This window comes from Heliconius melpomene, chromosome 14 (assembly GCF_056956725.1).
Source record: "Heliconius melpomene rosina isolate 202511_hmr_F chromosome 14, ASM5695672v1, whole genome shotgun sequence".
Taxonomy (NCBI): domain Eukaryota; kingdom Metazoa; phylum Arthropoda; class Insecta; order Lepidoptera; family Nymphalidae; genus Heliconius; species Heliconius melpomene.
Window position 1 is genome coordinate 8,109,852 of NC_140402.1, and position 25,960 is coordinate 8,135,811.

The 25,960-nt window shown below is 33.3% G+C and overlaps 2 protein-coding genes across 2 annotated transcripts in view; one reads left to right on the forward strand and one right to left on the reverse strand.

Annotated features, from left to right (window-relative positions):
• Positions 1–913: 913 nt before the first annotated feature.
• Positions 914–7,195, forward strand: dgt3 (dim gamma-tubulin 3). The gene is made up of 10 exons (XM_085197393.1): positions 914–1,214; positions 1,719–1,931; positions 2,386–2,575; positions 3,157–3,335; positions 3,741–3,851; positions 4,712–4,867; positions 5,316–5,493; positions 5,954–6,174; positions 6,313–6,478; positions 6,882–7,195. Exons 1-10 carry the CDS (start codon positions 1,033–1,035, stop codon positions 6,972–6,974), a joined length of 1,689 nt encoding a protein of 562 aa, XP_085053519.1. The 5' UTR covers positions 914–1,032; the 3' UTR covers positions 6,975–7,195.
• A 353-nt stretch (positions 7,196–7,548) lies between these two features.
• Positions 7,549–25,960, reverse strand: part of LOC146532273 (A disintegrin and metalloproteinase with thrombospondin motifs 6-like) — a 34,123-nt gene continuing 15,711 nt past the window's right edge. Inside the window, exons 2-18 of the mRNA XM_085197392.1 lie at positions 16,361–16,433; positions 15,800–16,059; positions 14,881–15,604; positions 14,613–14,718; positions 14,256–14,390; positions 13,850–13,956; positions 13,586–13,728; positions 13,080–13,243; positions 12,382–12,448; positions 12,134–12,248; positions 11,527–11,657; positions 11,305–11,408; positions 10,661–10,808; positions 10,200–10,311; positions 9,566–9,714; positions 8,472–8,661; positions 7,549–8,072 (exon numbers count right to left, since the gene is read on the reverse strand). Of these exons, the coding sequence (XP_085053518.1) occupies positions 7,951–8,072; positions 8,472–8,661; positions 9,566–9,714; positions 10,200–10,311; positions 10,661–10,808; positions 11,305–11,408; positions 11,527–11,657; positions 12,134–12,248; positions 12,382–12,448; positions 13,080–13,243; positions 13,586–13,728; positions 13,850–13,956; positions 14,256–14,390; positions 14,613–14,718; positions 14,881–15,604; positions 15,800–16,059; positions 16,361–16,433 (2,850 nt within the window). The 3' untranslated portion in view covers positions 7,549–7,950. The remainder of the gene's footprint in view (positions 8,073–8,471; positions 8,662–9,565; positions 9,715–10,199; positions 10,312–10,660; positions 10,809–11,304; positions 11,409–11,526; positions 11,658–12,133; positions 12,249–12,381; positions 12,449–13,079; positions 13,244–13,585; positions 13,729–13,849; positions 13,957–14,255; positions 14,391–14,612; positions 14,719–14,880; positions 15,605–15,799; positions 16,060–16,360; positions 16,434–25,960) is intronic.

Genomic DNA, 25,960 nt, shown 5'->3' on the forward strand with positions numbered 1-25,960 from the left:
TCGAGTGCAAGAACAATGGCGGGAAAACAATTTTGACAATCTATTAGTTAGTGTTAATTGAAACAGATTAAAAAAATATATTTTCAAATGAAAAGAAAAGATGATTTATTATTTAGCAGTACTAAATTTATTTAATTAAAATTAAAAAAACTAAAAAATTAAAAAATTAAAAAACTAATAATTTTAAACAAATAAAAATATCTAGCTCCAAAATATCAGTTCACCTTGAACTTCAGTCAGTTCAAGTGCGAGGTACCCAAAACGAAGGGGCCCTGATTGGCTAATGGCCCAATCGCTATCTTCCTCCATCTTTATGTCACACGAATGGAATGATTTACTACCCTCATTATCAGACAGATCGATGGATGTAATAATGTTATTAGTTTGAATAATATATTTGTTTACATATTCTTACTTTGTATTATAATATATACCTATAAAGAAAATTTCTTTTTGAAATATTGTAAGTATATGTTACAAATATATTATTAAAAAACGTTATCTGCTGCGCGTACATTAGTATATTAAAATACATCTTCCATATAATAAACCGATTTAATTATATAGTATATGTAACAAACTTACTTAAATTAAATATTTGTTGTAATATTAAGGTATTTTTAGGCTTAAGATAGTTTTTGATTTAACAAAATAGAAAAAGTTGCTAGTAACGACATCTCTTGATGTATATCAACTTTACTCAAAAATTTTTAATCTATGCTGCAAAGTTATTTAAGGAAGTTTAAATTAAACAAAAATGAAATTAAAAATGTAAACATATTTGTGATTTTTTTATAGTATAATAAATATAATATATTTTTTTATATTATATTTTTTCATATGCAATTATATGAGATCTGTTTTTCCATATGCTGTCATAACAATTATCTAGAGTAGAAACGTCAATGAGCATTTGTCATTTGAAAATTCAAAATTGTGAAGTTGTTGTAACGGTCAATAATAATTTAAGCAACATTATAAAATACACAAACTATTTTAGTGGATAAAACTAGTAGATAAATTTAGTGCAAAATGAATCATGTAAATGATATAAGAGATGAAGACTTTATACCATTTTTACAAGGGCTTGGAGTAGAAACCTATGAGAAATCTTTTGAATGGATGCTTAATGATCCAGATTTTTCTGGGCTTTTGCGATGGATTTATAATAATTTGGATCATAATAACGCTTTATATGATTGGGAAGAGTGCAGGTTTGTCATGTATTTTTGAAGGATTGTTCACAAAATTTATGTATTATGACTTGAAATTGTTGATATTATTATGTCAACAAATACTATAATATAACTGAGTATAAAATAAATATACTCTTACTTTGGTGGTTAAGACTGTCAATACAAATGAATGGATAACGGACATACATTATGCAAAAAATATAATTCTCCCACTATTGCATCACTAGTAATTTATATATAGTAGAAAATTTGTGATGATGGATGTTCTTTCCACTTTCAGCTTAAAACTACCAAATGGACTTAGATGAAACTTTATCATAATATAGTTATACATCAGAATAAGCTTTTTCATGTCAAATTAGCAATTTTAATGTCTATCCACTGCAAATTACATTATAATAAACACTTCTAATAAATCATTGTAAAAAGAGCACCAAGTGTAACATATTTTCGTTTTTTTCTTTAAATACTGCCAAAATCCCAACACCATACATTACATATTGTTTCACAATTAATCTCCAGATATGCTGAATTAGAAAAGAAAGGGAAACTGCTCCCATTAGATAAATTAGAAACAGAAATTTCATCCATACAAAATGAATTTAAAGGCCTCTGCCTGCCAGGAGATGAGGATGCTATAGAAGATATGAAGCTGAACATAAATATGCAAAAAGAAAGATTAGCGATGCTTGAGAAACATGAGGAAATATTAAAAGAACTACTTCTAGAAAATGAGTATGTACATTTTTGACTTTTTACCTGTTTATCTTCACATTTTATTCCACAGATAGTAAGGTAGGCAGAGGGTCCATTCTCTGCCTTCTGTCTAAATTATAAAAAACAACAACACATTTGGGGCCAGCACATAGTTTTGTTGCTTTTAATGTCTTATTTTGTCTAGAACAGGGGAAATGTAAATAATCTAAAATTATAATGACCTTAATAAATTCAAATTCAAATATTTTTATTCAAAATACAAAGTTACAACCTTTATTTTTTGAACGTCACATAATTTACTACAAAAGTTAGTGCCTCAGACCTGAGAAGAACCAGAGCAAGAAACTCAGCGTGACTTTTTTTTCAAATTTTAAACAAATACATATTTTATTATTTGTGCTTCCATACACATTTTGTATGGCAGTTTTATTTTCACCAATATAACTTAGTGTTAGTAAAATTTAATTTCAAGGCAAACTAAGGAAGATTTAACTGTAGACATAGCAAAGTTAAACGCAGCTCAATTACAATATACCGAAGATGAAGCAACAGTCAGTGAAGAATGCATACAATTGGCTGAAAATGTGGAATGTATTACAAATGATGTTATTAATACTATTTCCAATACTTTTAATGTATATGCCAGTTGTGGTGAGGATAAGGTGAGTTTTTTTATTATATACCTATAGCTATAAACAGTAATAAATTAGTAGTATTCGTGATATTGTACTAGTTTTTTTGTCAGACTTTGTCTCTGTATGCTGAAATCACAAATGGAAATAAATAAAAGTAGTGTAAGACACATAACACAATTAGTGATAACTTCGTCCATGGGTACTTTGAAGCGATTCACAAGATTTAATATAGCCTATAGACAGCTTTCGGAGATGGTAATGGATACTATGAAACAATTTCTTCAATTTGCACCCATCTTCTATTCAACCAAATATATTTAGCTTTATAATATAAGTATAGATAAGCCCAAAAATTTTAAAATGTTTCCTAACTTAATTAAAGTTATGTTAGGGTAGGCAAGGGAAGCTAGTCTTAAAACATATTGGGCAAGTTATGAACAGTAAGTTGTCTTTAAAAAAGAAGAATGATTTTAAGTCCCTCCAATAGGAAATGACGCCACAAATATCACATTTACAGTCACTCCACAACAACCTTATTTAATATGTCAAAATATGTATATAAATGTCAGAAAAACTAAAAGCCTCCCCATCTCATTTAAAATTTTCAGGAAACTGCAAAAAGGTTTTTCACATTCGGCCCACTCGAGTCGTACAGACAGTCTCAGGCGTTGTTCAAATCACATTTTGATCTGTTCACATCTAAAAAGTTTATACAGAAACAAAATGATAATTCCAATGATGAAGACTTGAGAATGGCCCTCTATGAAGCTAAGAATATGGAGGAGCGGTAAATTTATATATTTTTTTTGAACTTTATTTTACTTATAATAATTTTGTTTGTCCGCTTGATAAAGAGTTTTTTTTTTTCTTAAATGACGGAATTCAGTGTAGCATTATCTTGTTAATAATGAGAAAGAGAAGATAATTTATTGACCCAAGCGAGAATTGAACCCACAACCAGATTGAAACCAGCTTGTGCCACTGTCTAGTATTAAGTCTAAGTGCTGTTATGAAACAATTAATTCCTATTAGGCTACATACAATGCAAGCAGTCAATTTTGAAATGTTATATACACAATTTTCAAAACATTGTGTGTTTAGTGGCGGAACTCCATTGTATAGTATCTACCAGAGCGGAGAAATGGAAATAATTTCAATATCACCATTCCCTCAAGCGGTATTGTATTTTCAGGTTATTAGATGCTGTATCCGCTTATATAGAAATTAAAGCTGACCTTAGTGGAGAACAAGCAAAACTATTATTCCTTTCTAACTATAATGATGTACATCCCAGTCAAATAACGTAAGCAATATGTTTTTTAGATTCACAATGTATGCACGCACATGGCAGGATAGGCAGAGGGAACCTGGGAACAAAACACTTCCGTTCCCCATTTTTCGCCGAATTTCGAGGCATTGTGTGTTGAGTGGCGGGACTCAACGCTGCGCTTTGTCTAATTACCAGAGTGTGGAAGTGAAAATATTAAATTTTTCATTCTCTGATTGGAAATCAAGCTCACAACCGTCGATTTTAGTGTTGCACGCTTGTGCTTCTGGGCTACGACGGACTTCATAAAATAAAACAATTTTATTACATTTATAATTTGAATTAATATTAAATATAAAACAGATATGCACTTTCTCACTCTGGTAAACACAAAACATTTCCAGTTCCATTACCTAATATGCAATGCCTCAGATTCAGGCAGAAAGTGAAGAGTGGAGTGTTAAGACACTAAGGTCCGAATTTATGAAAATCATAATTTTTAGATCGATCTTGTGATGTCATATGAATGAATACAATAAAAAACATAGTTATGAAACTAAACTAAATAACTAAAATAAAAGGGATAAATACATTAATACTTACCTAAATCAAGTGAATCTGCTTTGTAGAAACACTTCATCTGTATACAATTTTTATACTGCATGTATGTACTTACGATAGTTGTGAAAAAAATTATTACATTTAAATTTGTTTTCTCAATCTCATAAAATAAAGCATAGCATTGTGTGTGAATATAATGTGCCTGAATTTACAGAATAGACGGATGGGCTAATTTCTTACCTTTTTGTTCTCCAAATTACACATAGTAAATAAAAATCCCAAATAAAGAATTGAACCCATAACCCCTCTACCTAATTTCAAAATTCTCATTACAGCTTATGTACAATAGAAGCTCAAAGTGCAAAACAAATATTAGCTCAAGAAGAAGCCATAATGGATCAACAGTTACAAAATGCGATACAACATTATGTGGAAAGAAGAACTAATTCAGCTACAGAAGTTACTGTTAAGTCCGCTTTGGTGGTTCGAGAGTGAGTGTTTATTTTTTAGTTTCACGCAGTATCCTGCATATAGCGAGAAAGGCAGAGGGGAGTAGTGCTAAGACATTATGTTTCTTTATTTTCCGTCGCCTTTATTCGTTTTAGTTATATGGCGTCTTCATTGAAAAGGTCAGTCATGGCGCATGGGTACAAAGTGTAAACGCGACTGGTTGTTTGTTCAATCCCCGCTTGAAGAAATTAAATATTTATTTCAATTTATATTTCCATTTTCTTTGCTCTGGTGTCGAGGCAAAACCGCGGCGACGATTTTCACCACTCAACACGCAATACCTCCAGAATTCGGCGGAAAGCCTCTGCCTACCCTGCTGTTGTGGGATACAGCGTAAAGCTGATTCCTTTTTTGTATCGGAAATTAGCACCGCGAAACTGGAAATTGGAAACATATTACATCTAAATATAATAACATCTATTGTTTCAGGCAAATCTACAAAGATATAACGTTTCTATATCAAATAACCAAAGAAGCTTTATCAATAGATAGAATTTTGTATACAGCTTTGCGTAGAGAATTGAGGGTTTTGGAGGAATTTACCCATTTTGCATCACATTTGAGATTGTATCAGATACAAGATGGAGATGCTGTTTGTAATAGAATTGTAAGTATATAGAAAAGAAAATGAGGGATGTTTATATTAAAATATAGTTTAGTTTTTCCTCTCTGCCAAGACCAAGAGCGGCGTTGAGTTCTTCCATTCAATACGGCATTGTAAAAATATTATACAAATGCTAAAATTACAATAACTAGGTTTTGAACCCACAAACATCAATATTTATAACATAATCCACTATATACAATATTTTTTTTTATTATAATGTCTTGACATTCCACTCCCATAACGAAAATAACTGTAAAAATCTGGGGGCATTGCGTGTTGAGCGGCGGATCTTAAAACTGCGTTTTGCCAAGTTACCAGAACAAGGAAATGGAAAGGAATTAAATATTTCATAGAAATCGAACCCACAACCTGTAAATACGCACGCTAGTGCCATGATCAATTACAAAATTAATAACTAAAATAAAATAAATTTATATATTCTATTTTTATATTATTTTAGAAATCAATGAACGATATATGTACAGAACAAGAAAATGTGGAAAAAAAGTTACAATCATCTAACACGATATTAAATGTACTAACATCTATATTTGGATTTGAACCCACTACTGATATATTACTGCCCATTAAACTGCATAATGAGTTAAATAATAATTTAAAAGCATTAAATGAAAATATTAATGAAGAATATGTTAATAAGGAACATGATTTGTGTAAAATGTAAGTATTTTTTTTATATTATTTTAGTTTGTGTCTTATCACTTGTGATTTATATGCGGGAGATTAGAAACTTAGTTTTTTTCCATTTTTACATAAATTGACATTCTAATATTAAATAATTCATTCCTGAATTTACAGAAACCAATCATTGCTATCAATTCAAGAATACATATGGGATGGTTGTACAAAACAACCTAATTGTTGTAACAGAAGTGTCTCTGCCATGATGCATTCATTGAAACAGGAGATGGAGAAAATAGAGGCTAAAGTATTGTTTACTGGTGGCGAATTTCATAGTGTTAAGGTCAGTGTTTTTTTTTAGTTTTGTGCTTTATCTCTTTATAAAGGCAGGAACTTCGTGTTAAGATGTTCTGTTCCCCACTTTCCGCTGAATTTTTGAGTGTCGAAAACCAACTTTGTGCTTTGAGTCGTTGTCGCAAAGCAAGGAAATAAAAATATTAAATATTTCATATCCTCGAATGGGAATCGAACCCAGAACCGGTCGCGCTTACTGCTGAAAAAACGAAACAATAACTTAACGCAATTTTTGTCAATATATTTTTTGGGTTGTGTATATATTTTTTTAATTATGACCATAATATACCTACATAGATTACATTTATTTTCTACATATAATAATTTGTTTTCAACAGTATGTTTTATTATATAAATAAAATTAACAAAAAAAAAACTATTTTACATTTCAGAACGGTGATAAACACAACATGCGCAAGTTTTGGCAATGGTTCCTCACAGATCCAGAGAAATTACTTCGCTTAATAAAGAGTATGCGGCATTAACTTTATATAAAGTATGTTATTGGTCGCTCTTTTGGTTTTCTGAAGTCTTCCGCATTGTACATTCGCAAAAAAAATAATCAAAAGTAAGAAAAAAAAATCTATAATCTAATCTATGCAGTCATCTTCATCACTTCGTGGCAGCCACGAGAAATACTAAACTTTCGTTCAAGTTTTCTTCAGCATGTTTTACTAATTGAAATAAATGAAATTATGTGTTCCTATTTTCTTTTTGTTTTTTTATCTTCACCACTTTCTCTTCACTGTTTCTCACCCGCCGCTCAATTTTCGAATTTTCATTGCGCTTTTCGCCCAACTTTCTTAAAAAGTAGTTCAAAAATTTTCGTATTAATAAAACAATATACCGATAAGGATAGAATAAAACAGCAAAAATATTTATTTATTATTTAATTGAAAAAAATGTAGGTATATTTATTTTAAAAATAAAATAATATAGGAATGTAGAAAAAGACTGGTCATCTTATGATATGATAAAATGTTATCTTAAATTAACATTTCATTTACTTAAATATTTATTAATTATAATAATTGCGCATAAAAATAAAATCAAATAAGATAATTTTCAAGAATTTTTGGTACTTTTATTTCAAAATATAATTAATAAAATATAATCACGGTAATATTACATTTGTTGACTTAACCTAGTATTTACATATTCACAACCAAATTAGAGCACCTCTAATAAAGATAAAAAATAAAAATGATTCCGGAGTATTTTTAACATGTTTTAAAGTGTTCCTCCGCACTTGGGAAAGGAAATTTCCAAGAAAATTTATCGGTAAAAGTTTAGAAATTATAACTTCAGGTAATCCGATTTAGATAGAAGTTTAACTAAGTTTCATGATGACAAAAGACTTAAAAGTAGCTTGAATCAAGATTAACAATTTTTAACAGGTCAATTTATTAAAAGCGTATTTAAAAGATTGTTTTTTTTTACAATTTTCTTAGTTTTTTCCATTCAATCCCACGTGGGTCGTGGTGCTTTCCTTAAAAAGGTGTCTTCAGGCGATATATGTATGGGGTTAGTGAAGTCCAAGTCTATGTTTTCAGGTATTGTTTGGATGTAGGTGATTTTTTTATCTGTCAGTATAAAATTTAAGTATATGTTTATTTTAAAAGCATATTTAAAAGTAGGATATGTAGAGAAGAATCTAGTGTTACATACATATTTTCACAGCCTTTTGTTTTTTTTCAGAACCCAGCTTCAGTCTTGCTTTGTTTTCTTACAATTGGAAATTAAAATAATTTATTACCTGAATAGGAGTCGCAATAATATATTACGTTTACACGTTAGTATACATTATTTATATTTCCCCGTTCTTGTATGTCAAAGTTTGGCGGAGTTCCACTGGAGTCAGTAATAAATTTGTCTTAACACTGTGTTCCCTCTGCCTACTCTGGTGTGTGCAGGATATAGCGCGAAGCTGATTTTTGATTTGACGACGAGAATGATAAATAAACAATATAAAACGTGTTTACCTGTCAAATTCAACCTGTTAATAATATCCTCCAAATGACTTCTATCCAGCGTGGACTTCACAGTGATCCTTTCTCTGTAAAGAGACCGCTTGTGTCGCGAGGAGCGCCGGGTGACGTCGCTAGTGTTGCGCGGTAGCAGTGGTAAAGTGAATACCATTTCTGTTAGAGGTGTGTTGTCTGGACCGAATTGCTGAAATTTCAGGAAATTTTCGTTATAAATATATTGATATTTCATTGCTGTAATAGTGCGGCTTCTTATTGCATAAGCGATTATACGCTTTATTATATTATACAGGTGGAAGAGGCAGCGCTTCTTTTATTGAAATTGCATATAGGGTAATATATTTCAAACCCACACCTAAGAAATTAATCAAGGTACCTCAACAGTTTGGACGTAGGAATTTTTTTTCATTTTACGATTTTTATCCATACCTGTATTTCGTGTGACGCACACGTACGTGTGCGACGTTTCCGATTTGACAGGTAAGTGTGTGCGTGCCTATGTTATACTTTACAAATGGCGTTTTATTTTAAAACGATAGTTTTATTATTTATTTTGTTTGAAAAAATAACTTTTTCATTTTTGGGAATTATTTTTTTCCGAATTATATTAGACTTAAACTATAGAGTAGTTAAAACTGTGTGGTGTGTAAATGAAAATTTAAAGTGGTGCTGACAATTCCACCCTGTATACGCTTATTGCATACGCTAGTAGGTTCGATTCCCACTCGGAGGAATGAATTATTTTCATCTCCTTGCTCTGGTTACAAGACAGCGCGGGATTGAATTTCCCAACTAAACAAATAATATCTCCAAGATTTTGCCGGAAAGTTGAGTACGGATTGTTTTAAAACTAGATTAAATCACTTTCCGTTCAATTCTTGAGACTTACATGTTAGTTGGCGAAACTCAACGCCATTTTTGCCCTGTTACCAAAACGAGCAAATGAACATTTTAAATAATTAATTTCCCAGAATGGGAATTGAACTTAATACCGCAGCGTTCACGCCACGACAACAGTATAATAGAATGCAACATAAAGGACTGAATAAATAAATAATTAGACCAAGAAAAAATGTATAATAATTTCTCACCAAGCATTTACCGCTAACGCAGTAAGAGCTATTATCCCTCGAACACGCAGTGCCCAGCGGGAACCAACCCTCGTGCCCGTTCACCAAGTAGAACCGGTGCGCCGCGCGCTCGTCCTGACAGGCTATACGGCAGGGGCGGTCTGGATCTTCTGTGAAATAAAGAGAGAAGAGTGTTTGTGGTTATAGTGTAGGTGTTCTTTGATAGTATTAATGAATTTTTACATATTATAGCATGATATGCTAGGATCCTATCATCCTAGTGATAAGACACTCCATTTTATAACTTTGTCTACTACACTTGTTGCGTCATTTGAAACATCTAAACATAATTGGCGGAAAGGGACTTATATAATTAACGTATAATAAATATCCCCCCTGGATTTGATCTTAGAACCTTCATGTGTAATTGCGTCACAATACGTATTTGTTTTATAATATTAATTCACAATAGAACTAATGTAAGTTATTAATTAATATGTAACGACTCTCCCAAGATATTACATGTCACATATCACATAACTAGGAAATATATAATTTATTAGCCAATTCTTCACTCTATAATTAAGAAATTAACTTGCGTGAAATTAAAAAAAACTAAACTAAAGCTAAACTAAAGAAATAATGCAACTCTTACCTAACGCCGGTGATATCTGCATGCCCAGTCCGGAGAGTCGTCTCACTCTCTCCTTGTACTTGGAGCAGACCATCGTCGCGTACTGGTATGGAGACACTAATTGACGGCATGCCTGGAAAGATGTGTTTATTTTGTTTTGTTTGTTAGTTTTTTTTTATTTAAAGTACATATATTATAGTATCACGCATGTAACAGGGAGGGCAGAGAAAGCCTAGCGTTAAGACACTCTGTTCCCAAATTTCGGCCGATTTTTGAAGACCTAACGTGCATTGTGGTGGAACTCAGCACTGCACTATATTTTCATTCCATTGTACAGTACACCAGTACAATGAAATGAAAATATAAAATATTTCATTTCTTCGCATAGGAATCGAACCGCAACATTTCGCGTTTACACTCGCCCCTACGCCACGACAGGCCTCTCAAAATAAAATAATATTCACAGCTTATAGTATACGTACTCCATCATCAGGCCGGCACAGCTGCACCGACTTCCTGTCGGCCTGCACGAGGCGGAGCCCCGCACCGCGCGCCACGCATCGGTAGTGGCAACCGCTGAGCGCGCGCCATGGCGTGCCCGCTGCTCGACGACGGCTGCCCGCTTTTATACTATAATGTTTATTATTATTTTTTTATCCTCATGAAATTGCTATAAGAACGGCTAAAACGGGATTTTGGTTTCTTTTTTGCCCCCGTGCCAAAAATGATTTTTTGCATCAAATGTTTCTAAATACATAACTATGATTAATAATTATTATCAGCTTCTCGCTATATCTCGCACACCTACTACTACCAGGATAGGCAGAGGGTACCTAGAGTCGACACTCGAAGAAATTTAAATATTAATAAATAATAATTCATTCTCCCAAGTGGGGACGGAACCTCTACTTATTGCCAACTTTTAAAATTATAGTTCTAATAGAGAGCCCCCAAAGATTACAGATAATTTCACACGTGTATCTTTTATTGCGTTGACTTGAAGCTTGTTTTTATTTTCTGGGGGACTGTAGAGCTGTAGACTTGTATATTTGATAATAATTTCAGGTACCTTCACGCAATTTTGAGACAGACGGATAACAAAGTAGTCATTTCAAATTTTACTTACGGGTTAACATGAGACGAAGCAGTTTTTATTTGTAAAGCCTCCCACTCGCACTCCCCGGGGGAGAGAGAGAACTCTTCATCCGTATTATCTGAGCATGAAAATTTCTGAAAAAAAAGGTAAAGAAGGAAATTTAACAAAAATCTATTTATTTAAATAAAAGCAAGCAAGCAAGCATAAAAAACATAGTGTCTTATCACTAAATCCTCTACAAAAGGCACTTACCCTACAAACACCATTAATACAAAACTTGGGTGAATGCAACGAGCAAGCGGTGCCGTCAGGGAAGCTCCACCCCCTGGACTTGTAGCCACCGCCACGCGTGTCACACCATACAGCACACTTACTGCTTGCATCTAATAGAATGAATATTTTAAATTTATAGATACTATATCCTGCATAGGATAGGAGCTGCAGCAGGGTAAGAGGGAACCTAGTGTTAAGACAATCAGTTCTCCAAATTAGAGTTACTGCGTGTAAGTAATTTCGGAATTTGACGTCGTGGTATATTCCTAGGAATCGAACCTGTAAACAATATACAATTCCATAGGTATACATAGAATGGAGAACGGTGATAGAAGCTAGCGTCAAGAACAATGTAAATCGAAGCCCTATAACCTTTCACGTTTACAGTCGCACGTTTGAGCCCCTGCGCCACGACTGGCCTCTGAACCTGACCTCAACAAGCATCGTCTTTAAAATATTACTGGCAAAAACTTAAATATTTTAAAACTAGACTACTCTGACTTAGAACATCGCTTACATCCTACTATTATGACATTTACCTATAAAGTGAAAAAAAAACAAACAGGAAAAAGAAAAGAAAGCGTACCATCGGCGTCCATTCTCTGCAAGCCAGTACCAATAAGATCAGGGTCGACGTCTCGAGCTCTCAAACATATTTGGTCGGCGAACTCTCTTATCGTCATTCCGGGAACGTTTTGGCACTGAAAATTTTATTTAATTGAATTTTTTTTTTACTTTTGTATATAATTATTATAGTATTTAGCTAAATATAATAAAAAAAGAAAACTAGGAATAGTTTGTGGATTTGTAAGAAATTACATAGATAATACACACCTGAGGAGCTTGGCACGATTGATATTTTTTGTCATGACCATGACAGTAACTTTTGCCGTTTTCGTATCTGAAAAGGAAAGCTTATATGATTTTATAAATATTTTATTGAAAGTTTTTAACTATGGGTTCCATTCTTATTAGAAGAGTGTTCGCTTTAATAATTTTTGCATAAAGTAGAAGATAACATTAGGTTATCTTAGAGACTTATTAGAGTAAGTCTTAACATTAGGTTCTCTATACCAAATATTCTGTATATAGATCATACGAAATTGAAATTAATTTCGATTTTTTAATCGAAATATATGTTGGAGTTTGGAAAAAAAATATTATATGGCTTTTTAGCCATATATTTTTTCAGCTTTTCTACAATACCTCCAGATTTTCGGCGGAAAGTGGAGAACGGAGTGTTTTAACACTAGGTTCTCTCTGCCTAAACTGCTGTGTGCGGGATACAGCGTTAAGCTGAAAAAATAAGTGGTGATACCATTCTCTCACCTCGGCTTCCCGCATCGAGTTTGGAAAAAAATTATAATATGGCTTTTTAGCCATATATTTTTTCAGCTTTTCTACAATACCTCCAGATTTTCGGCGGAAAGTGGAGAACGGAGTGTCTTAACACTAGGTTCTCTCTGCCTAAACTGCTGTGTGCGGGATACAGCGTTAAGCTGAAAAAATAAGTGCTGATACCACTTTCTCACCTCGGCTTCCCGCATCGTCTGTGCGCGCTGGCGAGGCCGGCGGCGGCGGGAGCGCCCCCCTCGTCCTGCAGGCATGCGGACGCGCACGCCGACCAGCGCGCCCACTTGCCCCAGCCCCGTGCGCGGGATTGAACCCGTTCCGCGCACTCGCCGCCGCGACAGTACTGTGTGGGTTTAAAAGTAGAAAGAAATATGGAGTAAGCTTCTTTTTAATGTTTTATGCTCCATAGAACCTAGTGTTAAAGCAATTCAAAGGTGGATAATAGTAAAAAGATAAATCTCCACAGCAGTGGAGACAGAGAGAAGCCAGTGTTAAATTCTGCCGCCAAATTCTGGAAGAACTCAACGCCGCCTTTTGCTTTAACACCAGAGCGAAGATTGTGGTGATATTTAATTTTCTCGAATAGGAATCGAACCCACATCCTGTCGCGTTTACAATCACACTTTACTCATTATAATATTAATTTTTATTATTTAGCATATTATGAAAAAAAAAAATATCTTACCATATCCTCGCCACATCTGGTTCCTTCTAAAGCAGGATGTGAAGTCCAAGTGTATCTCTCTCTCTGGCAGTGCAGGTCTCTGCAAATGTCTTCTAAGTTTTGTGCGCCGGAGTGTCTACTGCCGCGTCCGTATTTGAGCATGCCTTGAAATTTTAAATTTTTTAGTAGCTAGAGTAACCTCAATTTTCGAAACATTATTATTTCTTATTCCCGCTAGTAGGAATTGCACCTATAAAAGTCGTATAATTCAAATATTAAACTTACATTGCTGGTCTGCATCAAATCTTTCTCCAGGTAGAATGCCTTCTGCACTATGGTCTAACTGTCCCGCTGAGTTGCCGTGGTCGAGGAGACATCTTGATTGTACTGTACTAAAATGTACATAGGAATAAACCAATAATTAATTTAAGTCTTTTTAAAAACAAGCTTTTTAGATTTTTCTTTTTTCTTTTATTGGTGTATTTTATGAATATTTTTTTTCTTTAGATTCCTATTTTAGATGGGTATCAAATTAAATTTATAATCCGTCATTTTGTTGCACTTTCCACCCAAATTCATCGCCACGTTTTTTTATCATTGATTTAAAGCTTGGAAACTGTCAAAGCGACTGTCGAAAGTTTAAAACTAAAACGACTTAAAAACTATAATACCTACAATAAAAAAAACTTACTCTAAAAATTTCTGCAAGTAGTTCTTGCTGCATTGCGACCACGTGATCTTTCCGCTGCCGAGCGTAGGGCTCATGATGTACGCGGTCGGGTCACAGCCGTTGTCTGCTAAGGGGCCGTCATGACGCATGCCTAAACTGAAAATAATATATATATATGTAGCGGTTTAGGAAAGAGGAAGGTAGTGTCAAAACAAGCTCTACACGTTCCGCCTAATTTTCGAGATATTACGTGTTAAGTGGAAGAACTTTACGCCGCAGACCTCTTTGTCTTGTTACCGAAGTGAGAAAATTTAAAATAATTTACTTAGATAAATAATCTTACATTAAATTAGAAAATAGTAATTAAGTAATTCTTACTTATGGCCTATTTCATGTGCTACAACGTAGACACTTTCAAAATGTCTGCCTTCGTTGACAGTACAACTACTGGTGACCGTGCACATGCCAGCGACCGGAGCCAAACCTATTATAAAAAACTTGTGAGTACGAAATGAATAATATGACATAGTATTGGTAAATCGAGGCAAATATTATAATAGAATAAATTTAAAATAAACTTTTCATTTCAACAATTTTTTGTTTTAACTTTATTTCAAATGTTGCATTATCTACACCTATAACTTACCCACAACTTGGCTGCTGACTTTCCCATTTTTATTAACCACATATAAATCTAAACCAGTTAAAATCAAAGCATGATCCCAATGCAACGGATCGTTATCACCAGGTGGATTCTCCAGCCTTTGCCAAGTACAGAAATTACTTAGGAACCTATCAATATCGTGAGGTCTTTTCAGATTTACAGGATCTTCATGGAGAATTTCAAGTCTTTTCAATATAAAATTAACAGGTCTACCCAAGCTCGAGTCGTGATAAATTAGCTGTACAGCATTTATCATGGCTAGTACAAATCTTACCAACTCCCTCTCAGTATCTTTTGGAAAATTCACAGTCATATGCTTATAGAGATCACGATCTACAAATACTGCGGTCTCAACAAATATTGCTGGTAGGACTGCCCTTTTTTGTCGAGTTTCAACATTTAATTTCCCTATAAAATCCCCTAAAGTTTTATTCCTATGGGTTAAGCTTAATTTAAAATCTTCTAAGCTATCTTCATTTATATCTGTAGCTTCTCGTTTTCGTCTATGCTTCCACCAAATTTTATTAGATTTAGTATTTTGTTCATAATCTGTTTTTCTTTCTATACAAATTTGTTCTTCATTATCATTGCTATTGGCAGTAGAAGATCGTTTAATAATAATGTGAGGTTTAATATGTTCGTTGTGGAATCTCTCTGGCAGTGGGTGTACAAAATAATAAGTGTCATTGGATTTGATTATTCCTCTCTAAAAACAATATAGAATTTTAATTAAGTTGTCTAGTAAGTATTTGATAGTATATTATATTTACAACTAATTTATAAAATAAGATAGGAGATAATTAAAAAAAGTGTTATTCCACACAAAGGAGTTTAAATTTCGCTTCATTCTCTCTGGCTACTGAATCTGAATTTAAAAAAAAATCTACGAAGGGATTCGTACCACATCATCGCAAGCATACAATGCTGCGTTATCACTCTTATAATAGCACTTATCTATTTCTTCATCGCTGTGCTGGTCCAACACTACTTCAGTTCCATTGGACCATCTCTTCAGCAATAAGAACTGAGGATCTAGGAAACTGTTTCTTGGACTTAAATTGATGTTCAGATGACTCTTCAGGACATTTAACTCTTGATTATCTTGTAGAGATCTTTTGCGACGTTTTTGCCGCTTTAGATGTGCTATCTCGAATTTGGCATCTGAAAATGGAATTAATTGATTATTTATCTACGAATTTGTTACGGTTATGGGTTCGATTCCCACTCGGGCAAATAAATTATTTTTATTTTGTTACCCTAGTAGCATGACAATCTTCTCTCCTGACAATGAATTCTTAACATTTCACCCTTTGTTCTTAATACCTACCCTGCTATAAGTGGAATGATGCTAGATGAAGAATTTTACTTTTTATTTTTTAATTTTGAAAAATACAATTTCATTCAAACAAATGATTATTGTTTATTTATGATAGCATAATAAATAAAGAAAAAATGAACTTACTGTTAGAATTGGCACCAAATAGGAAAACCTTCTCTGACTCAGAAAGGTGATTGAGCAACTGATTTGCATGTTCCTGAAACAAAAAACAATAAAATTACTATATTATTTCTATATATGTATTTACAACATAAATATGCGGAACTTAACGCTTTGCCATTACCAAACAGTGAAAATGAAAATATCAATATATTCTATTTCATCGAATGGGAAATGAACTAGGCACTACCTGTTTAGTCTACAGTGGAACGTTTGTCCCCCTGCAAACTGAGGAACAAAACACTGAGGAAGCATTTGAATGACATTGGTTTATCAATCAGCATTTTAAACATAAAATTTAAATACCTGTAAAGTTATTGTTCTAGTGTTATTAGATAGAAAATAGCCTCGACTTTTTGGACAATAGCCATTTTTCACACGGATCTGTGCTTAATCGAAACACATTGTGGCCTAAGTTTGAATTGTAAGTCATAAAAACTTTATTTTTATTCTTAATAAAAGACCTAGTGACAGAACTCTCTTTTTACACTTTTATTCTGTTTACAGATTACGGAACGGGGAAAGGACTATTTTAAGACAAGAAACTAGTAGGAATACAGTGAGCGAGCGAGTGAAGCTAAATAAATAGAGACATTATGAATTGTGGTGATGAAAGAAAATGATTGATGAAAGATTGGTGTCACCAGACCGGCCTGATATCTATCTATTCTTTATATTTCTAACGTTTCTCAAAATTGGAATAGAATCTATGATCGATCCGCATATCAAACATGCGACTAAAATGTTTGACATAAGAATTATGTTAAAAATTATAATCATATACATAATTTTGAAGATAAGTCTATGCCTTGGACCATAATATTATTTCGTTTGTAGTGAGTTCGATTATTATTCATGAGAATTTTTAAAGTCTTGTTCCGTATTTGTTTAGGTGTTTTCCTGAGTTTAATGTGTTCCTTCCTTTTTAGGGTTCCGTACCGCCAAATTAAAACCAAAATTATCATCAAATATCGAAATGGCTTGAACATGAACTTATAGTGCAAATAAAGTAAATCTCTCAGAAACACTATTACAAACTTATATTTGTAGGACTTCTTAAGTTTGAATACTTTTATAAGTCGAACTTTCCATAAGCAAATAGGTACGGAATCATCGTTGAACGAGTTCCACTCGCACTTGACCGGTTTTTATTTACATTTTTATCATGCAGATTTTGTTTGATGATTAATTTGAGTAATTGTATAATTTGTGCGTTATTAAGGAAATAATAATAGTGATCGCTGCATTGTTGTTTTATTTATAAGTTTTTTTTTGAGGAAGCGATTTTTTTCAGCTTCACACGTCTACCGCGGTTAGCAAAGTAATCGGAGAATCTATTATTAAAGATCCTTCCTTTTATTATTAAAGATCCTTGGTCCTTTATCTATTTTTCGCGTGAATATGTATTAATTCGTGGAATCTCTCTCAAAGTGGAGCAATCCAAAGTCAATTTTTTTAGGATTAGAAACATAAAAAAAAAATTCCCTCGAATGGAGTTTGAACCCAGAACCTTTGGGCTCTATCATTGAATTTTTTAAAAGTTCTCGCTGTATCCTGCATAAAGTAACGTAGGCAGAGAAAACCTATTTTTTTTTCAAAAGACAGTCGTTGGCTGGTGGAACTCAACGACGCGCTTTGTCTTCTCACCAGCTCATTCTTCATCTTCAGTTCTTTCTTCTGAATAAGCATCGTCGCATTTATTGTTAGATGTAGTGCTGCTACATTACAAAGTCATTCATTAACTCTCAGAATTGAACTGACGACCCACATAATTGACTTATAGTGTCAATTCTCACACAACATTTCAATAGCCTAGCAATAACTAAGTCATAATGAAAGTGGCATATTACTCTAAAGTAATTTAGTACCACTCATAGTAATATTAGAGTACTTTCTCCGTAAATAAGCGATTTAACGTCCATTTCTAAAGTAAAATTGTATTAGAAAGTTCGTATATCTTTATTTTATATACTGTTATTAAAACTAAGTATGTGAATAGTTATATTTGGTGATGAGGCTTGAGTATTTAAAAGGTTCACGCTCATTCCCCATAGCAGGACCAGAGGAACCACGAAACAGCGAAAATTTATGGGGTAGTCTGGGCACTAGACTATCCATCCTGGGGTGGGCACGGATCACCCAGCCAGCCTATGTTAGTGGTACATATATGAAAGATGAAACGATTTCAACTCCAGTCAATCAATTATTCTCACCACGTAATTGGATTTGCAACGTTTTGTAACAATAAAACGTTTCTGATCTGTAAATAATTGGTTTACGTAACAATTTGTATCAACACTTTCATTGTTTTTAGCTCTCGCTTCTTGTTGCGGGTTGGGTTTCATCAGAGACCAGAGTATGTGGGTGATGGTATTTCGAGACTGGTGGAGTTAACAAGGTAACTGACATTGCTATCCTGCTGTAAGTGCGATACAGCGTGAAGTTAACACAATGTATAGGTTTTTGTTCTCAGCTTCATTCTGTATAGTAGGCAAAGGTAATCTAGTGTTAAGAAACTTCGTACCCCATTTTCCGCCGAATTCTTGAGGCATTGAGCGTTGAGTGGTGGAACTTGCTTTGCCTCGTAACTGGAGCGAGGAAATGAAAATATACATTTAAATAAATATTTAATTTCCTCGAGTGGGGATCGAACCCACAACCAGTCGCTTTACACTTGGAGAATGCATCATGTTGTGATTCCAACAGCCAAATGTTTGTAAGCACGATGTCGTGGCATACCACACGGAGAAATAACGCGGAGAAACGGGGTAGACAGAGGGAACCTGGGAATCTAGTGTTAGGTTACTCCGTTCCCATTAAGATGCCTTCGTTCCCTTGAAGATGGTGGATGGTGGTTCCCACCTTGGATGGTGCTCACACTTTCACTACAGCGTGAGACTAGAAATGGGCTGACATCATCACGTTTTCAAAATTCACGCTTTATAATGTCTAAGAGTTAGTGACTAAAGTGCAAATGCCGTTCAGAATTGGGACCAAATGTCAAATTGAATTACCTTGGCAATTGAAGTGAGCGAAATTATGACACCCTTATTCGTGAATGGTTGTTAAGTTTGATCCACGATTTGATAGTAGGTTGCCTATATGTAAAAACCACCTAGGTTTTAGGTTAGCTTAAGGTTTCGCCCGCGCCTACTTTTAAAGTTCCATTAACTATATCCCGCGTGAAGGAATGGAACGGAAGTGTGTTAATGGGAACGGAATGTTTTAACATTAGGTTCCCAGGTGCCCTTTATCCTATTACGTGTGCGGGATAGAGCGTGAAGCTGCAAAAAAAAAGATATAACTATACAATTACTAAGGTAAGCGTTCCGGTAAACAGGCAACAAAATTATGAGCATTGATCAGACTCGCTGAAGTGAGCATAAAATAATTTTGCATAAAGTATCTTAAAAATCACAGACATATTTAATGGAATTGTATGTATAATTACATAATAGAAAATTTTTTGTTGCACGTTTATAAAATATTTGTTTAATTTGTTGGTTGTTAGTTCAAATCTAAGTCGAACAATTATCTAAATTAATAACTATAAGGATAAAATGCTAATGATAATAATGTTTAATTATTATCTATGCGTACTCTAAAATCCTTAATCCTTCTCCTTCGCTCCACGCTTGTGCCCCTGGGCCACGACTGGCCTCCTATTTCAAATTTGATCTTAAAACCTTCTTTAACAAACTAGTCTTAGTGTCTTTACAGTTTATCTAAAAGTTGTATAAAAATAGTTGCAGCTTTAATAGCCGTAATAAAGATTCTTAATAAGAACATCTCAGGCATAAAATTGCAAGTGATTTTTTTCCATGCGTGCAAAATACAGGGTCGAAATGATAAAGATTACCATGAATGGGTGCGAGGCAATTCTTTGTTCATTATCTTAGGATTTTTACAAAGGTTTTGTTTTTATCTTATAGAGAATATTTTACTAGTTTTATTTATTAAAGCTTTTTTTTTAATTTGTGGAATAATTAAGTGGTGTCGTTTATCTCCTTCAGCTCTATGTCGCGATTTCCGGCGGAACGTGGAGAACGGAGTGTCTTTTATAACTACCCTACTTAATATTAATCGATTTTTCACTGATCTTTTTACAGGTTTATTTGAAACATTTCAGAATGAGAGTGCGAATTAAAATTCAAAACAGCCTGTGTGGAATTTAATAAATAGTACCAAATATTAAGTTAATACCTTCCTAGTATTGGCCTACTATACATTATAATATTAGTTATAACACCTAGAAAACTGTTAAAGTTTCAATACAAAAAATCTTTACTTCTGTCACTTGTAGTGTAAATTCAATAGATCCACTTTATTTAGATTTTCATTAAATTCGAAGTAAATTGAATAAAAAAGTTTTAATTTATGTTTTTTTTATAGATATACTAAATAAATTTGTGTATAAGAAATAATAACATAATCTTATAATAACACCTTAAGCAGCTTTGTATAGGATCTTCATAATGATTGTTAGTTGCCAAGACGACCTTATTATCTGAGGTCGCATCTTTAGGAACAACGTTTCATCAATGTCATGTTTTAGAGTTATTTTATATGTATGTATGCTTTTTAGCTTAATGCTATATCCTGCATATAACAAGGTAGGCAGAGGGAACCTGGGAACCTTGCCCATTGGGAACCTTACAAGTTATATTTTAAGGTTACTTTTGAGATACGGAAGCTTAAATGTTACCATCATTATATGAAAAAAAAAAGTAGAACACCAACAAGAACGTTTAAAATATTGTATAATAACTGTGATGATATAAGTGTTATCTAGATTAATATTAGAGAGGCCTTGTTTGACAATAGAGTTAGATGCTTTCTCGCTTATGAAATGGTCTTAAATTTGTTTGGATTTTAGTATATTGTCACGCATAGACACTACTGGGAAGTTTTACTAACTGTCGAAGATTGGTTTAGGTTCCTTGGAGAGTGTGGCAGAGGTATTAAGAGGATTTTTCAAAACTTCCACAGAAATGGCTAAATCGAGATTTTGTTTCTCGTTTTTAACTTCACTACTTTATCGTGTGCGCTATAAACAAGGTTGAAAAGTACATGTCTTATGAAAATAAAATATTTTCAAATTATTTTTTTTTAATCATAGTAGTATATAAATAAACAAATCATACGAAACACATACTGCAACCTGTTACTACTGTTACAATCCTTGAGATAAAGCGGGTTGAGTGGCGTAACTCAACGCCACTTTGTCTTGTTAACTTAAAATAACTCATAGCCTTGATTGGGAATAGAAATCACGACTTTCGCGTTTACAGCAGTACACTGTACTACGCCACCACGGCCTACAACAAAAATCTATAAAAACAATATTCCCTTACATAATTAACAAAGTAATATCTATGAAAAAACATTAAATAAATAATAAAAAAACTATGAAAGTGCGGAATAGATAAGTATAACAACTAGGCCGTAACGTTGCAGACGTCACTTTGCACAATACTAATTAAACAATGCGTTTTTTTTAGAGAAAATTCACTTGTTTATACATTTTATACTGAATTCTTAGAAATTATTAACTTTCATTTATTTTTTTAGCTTCCCTCTAAATCTTGTATATGGCAGTGTAGGCAGAGGGAACCTGGGAACCTACTGTTAAGGTTCTAACGTTGCTGACTTTCCTCCGAATTCTGGAGGTAATGCCTGTTAAGTTGCAGAACTCTATGCCCCTTCTTACTTCGTTACGATAAAATGAAAATAATAAATATTCCTTTTCTACGAATGAGAATCGAACCCACAACCAGTCGTGTTTAAGATTTTAACTAAATTGTACCCTGTCAATTTATTTGGCCTTATCTATTTGTAAAAAGTTAAGGTCCGTTTGTGGTTAGTTATAGTTTTATGAATTGTGCACAATAAAGAATATATAAATAAATAAATAAAGTGGGACGTGAGATAAAGTCCGCAATATAATATGTAATGCAGGCCGTGACAGAAAGCTTTAGCTCTCGCTGTATCCCGCGTATGGCCAAGGGAACCTAGTGTTGATACACTCCGTTGCCAATTTTTCAAACAATAAGCTGTGTACATTAAGTGGTGGAACTCAATACGGTGCTTAACCAGAATGAGGAACTAAAAATATTTTTTTCTCCCAAGTAGGAATCGAATCCAATATCGTCGCGCTTACAGTCCGACGTTGTGTTGCGCTACAACGGCCTTAAATAAGAAATTATTGATTATATTAATATTCTGAGTAACATTTGAACCCTTAACTATCGATTGTAATTAACTACAATTTTAACTAAACCATGGTAGTCCCAATTTGGCGTTAAGTCTAACATAAATATATTTTTACTAGTTCTAGATTTTGTAATAAGGTTCACTACTCGGATAATATTTTAAAGGCATAATTAAATAGACTTAAGGCCACGTTCACACTAATGGTTCAAATTTAAGTTCAATTTTTTACTTTAAAATTAAGAGTACCGAAATAGAATTTTATAGTAGTGTATGCAAAGTGAACTTAGGAACCTAGTGGTAAGACACTCCGTCCCCATGAGGATACTTCCGTTCAGCCGAATTCGGGAGGCATCGAACCCACTGTGTGTCTCTGCGCCATATTTGGTAGGTGTTTAATTTCAGGAACTGACCGTTTTGGACTAAAAGAATCTAAATATAATATTGCAATCGAATGGCACAAGTAGAGTCAACGTACTATTATGCATAATTTCTGCATAAAAATGTGTGAATGAGAGTGATCTCGGTGCATTTCTCGTTGCTTTTTACTCTATTGTTGTTATTTTTTGCCTTTGTTTTAGGTCATAGTGAAACTGATCTAGTTAGTACTATAGGTCATCTCTTGCTTCATGTTTAGTGCATTTTTTGTGCTGTTTTAGTCTAATTGCTGGGTGGTAGTTGTAGGTTCATTTTGTATCAACAGAAAAAAAAAATCATTTTTTTATTATAATTTTACGAAATGTTTTTGTTTAATTTTAGATTAATCACTTTAAATTTAAATGGTTTTATTTACAAAAAAAAAAAATGTTATTTAAAAATGGTTTCTTTTTATAATTTCTTTTCACTGATATGTAAAAAATTATACATTTAAATACATAGTAAATTTGTTGGATTCCTTAAAAAAAAAATATTATAAAGATCATATTATCGGAGTAAAAAGCTCTGCGTATTCAAATTCTGGAAGCATTGGGTGTTGAGTGACGGAACTCTACGCTTGTGCCCCTGCTCTACGACTGGCTTAATAACTTAAAAATAATAACCTCCATAGCCAGTACTTTAAAAGCTCTAGTGCTACAAATGTAACACGATTGCAAAACTAATGGTCACATATTATTATGTTTAAAACATACACACATTGAGAACTAAGCTTTATATGGAGTGAAAAGCAACTGGTTGGAAAGGAAAGCGCTTTGGTTAGTCCACTTTGACAGGTTAAGACTTTAAGATTAATAGATCAGTTTGAGATATGAGGTCGCTGTGGTACAGTGGGAAAGGTTTGTTCGTAAACGTGAAGGTTGTGAGTTCGTTCCCCATTTGGGGGAAATGATAGAAATATTGTTTTATAATACTATATCAATACTAAGTACGTTTAAATTTTCAGGATTATTCTTAAACGAAGCAGGATTTTAAATCGCATCTCTTGGAAATCGTCCAATTTATATATGTTTTCTAAAAACTATTTTTCTTTACTAACTGTGGAATAACACTAAAAAATGTAAAAAATAATTCAAGTTAGTTTAAATTATGTTTTTAGATCTATAATTATTAGCTAAAGGCCCAGAATTATTAAATCAAATTTGCAATTCATTAATTATAGGTAGGTTCTAGTACGTGCTTTATAATAGCAGGTCGAGAACAAATTTCGATAGTTGAAATTGAACAGCTTTGGTGTTTAAGCCACACCCTACAATATTATACTGTATATTAATTAGTATGAAATATTGTTTTAGATTACATATTGTTTATATAAATCACACTAATTCTTCCAAAAAGTTAGAAAACAAAAATTTGAACGTAGCAGGATTTCAATCCACACCTCTTGGAAACTGTCAAAGCGCTCTGACCACTAAGCCATACGTTCTCATCTAGCTACATACAAACTCTTATATGCTTGTAACAACTCATTTTTGTTGCTAGCTAATCATACTAATATTATAAATATGAATGTAAGTTTGTTTTATAATTTAAGCTTCCACGCCAAACAATTTAATCGATTGTTATGAAACTTTGTATACATATTCTTACAGGTATTAGAAATGACATAGCAACAGTGACTTTTAATAAAAAGTATAATTATATATTAAAAAAAATCTTTGGTTATTATATAAAAAATAAGTTTGAGTCTCCAGTAATATTATAAAGCTGAAGATTTAGCTTGATTGATCGCTCTAATCTCGGGAAGTACAGGTCCAAATGGAAACTTTCTTTGTATATTAAATAATCCATTTATCGAACAAAGCCATATTTAGAAGCTAGTATAATATAATATGTTTACATTTTCTTTTACACATAAGCAAATGGATATAATAGAATGAATGGCCGTGACGAATAAAGGTTATGTTCTAAACTATACATTGATTGATGTGCACGCTGGTGTCGTTCTACACTAAGAGCAAAAAGTTGAATCCGGTCAAATACATATATGAGACATTATACGTATAATATATATATATATATATATATATATATATATATATATATAGCTTGGGTAAAAAATATTATTTACCAATATGATAAGCTGGTTGAGGCCAACGTGGCTCTGGGGCACAAGGGTGTGACTGTAATGTGATGTTAGTAGGTTCGATGCCCACTCGTGGGAATGAATTTGCCAGGCAAAAGCCTGGCATGTTCCGCCACTTAATACGCAATGCCCCGAATAATTGACGGAAAGTGGAAGTGGGGAAGGGAGTGTTTTAACATTATGTTCCCTCTGACTACCCTGTTGTGTGCGGGAACCGTCAAAATTATTAAGATAAGTTGAAACTTTAATACGTTCGATATCTTAGGTAAGACAATGACAAATTATAAACGCAAATTCAGGTCAAATTCCTGAACTATACAATATTGAGACAATCCAACAAACATTTACGAAATTGCTTAAAGTAACCAAACTAGACTAACAACATTCGTTATGCGTGAATAATAAATTTTAATAACCGAAAATTCTAGGCCTAGTTTAGTTAATATTTCAAATAATCGGTAATTTGCAACCTCGTTTCCGTGGATTTTGAACTTTATTTTATTTTTAACTTTACGTTATATCTCGCAAAGAGCAGGAATGGGGAATTTAGTGCTAAGACACTCTATTCCCTGGGCTGCTGACTGAGTTTTGCCACTGAAAAACTCAACGCCATGCTTTCTGTTGAAACCCGAACCATAGCGAAGAAGATAATACATACCCTCGATTACAGTCCTCATTTACAGACTTGAATTTATTTGATTTTGAACTGATAAAAATTCTAGGGTGGGTACCACACTTCTTTGGGGTGGACACGGCTCATTTGGTTCTCCCATTCCTACGCCCATTGATTTTTTTAGAATCTTTGAACCTACTTACAAAGTTTCCGCACTCTT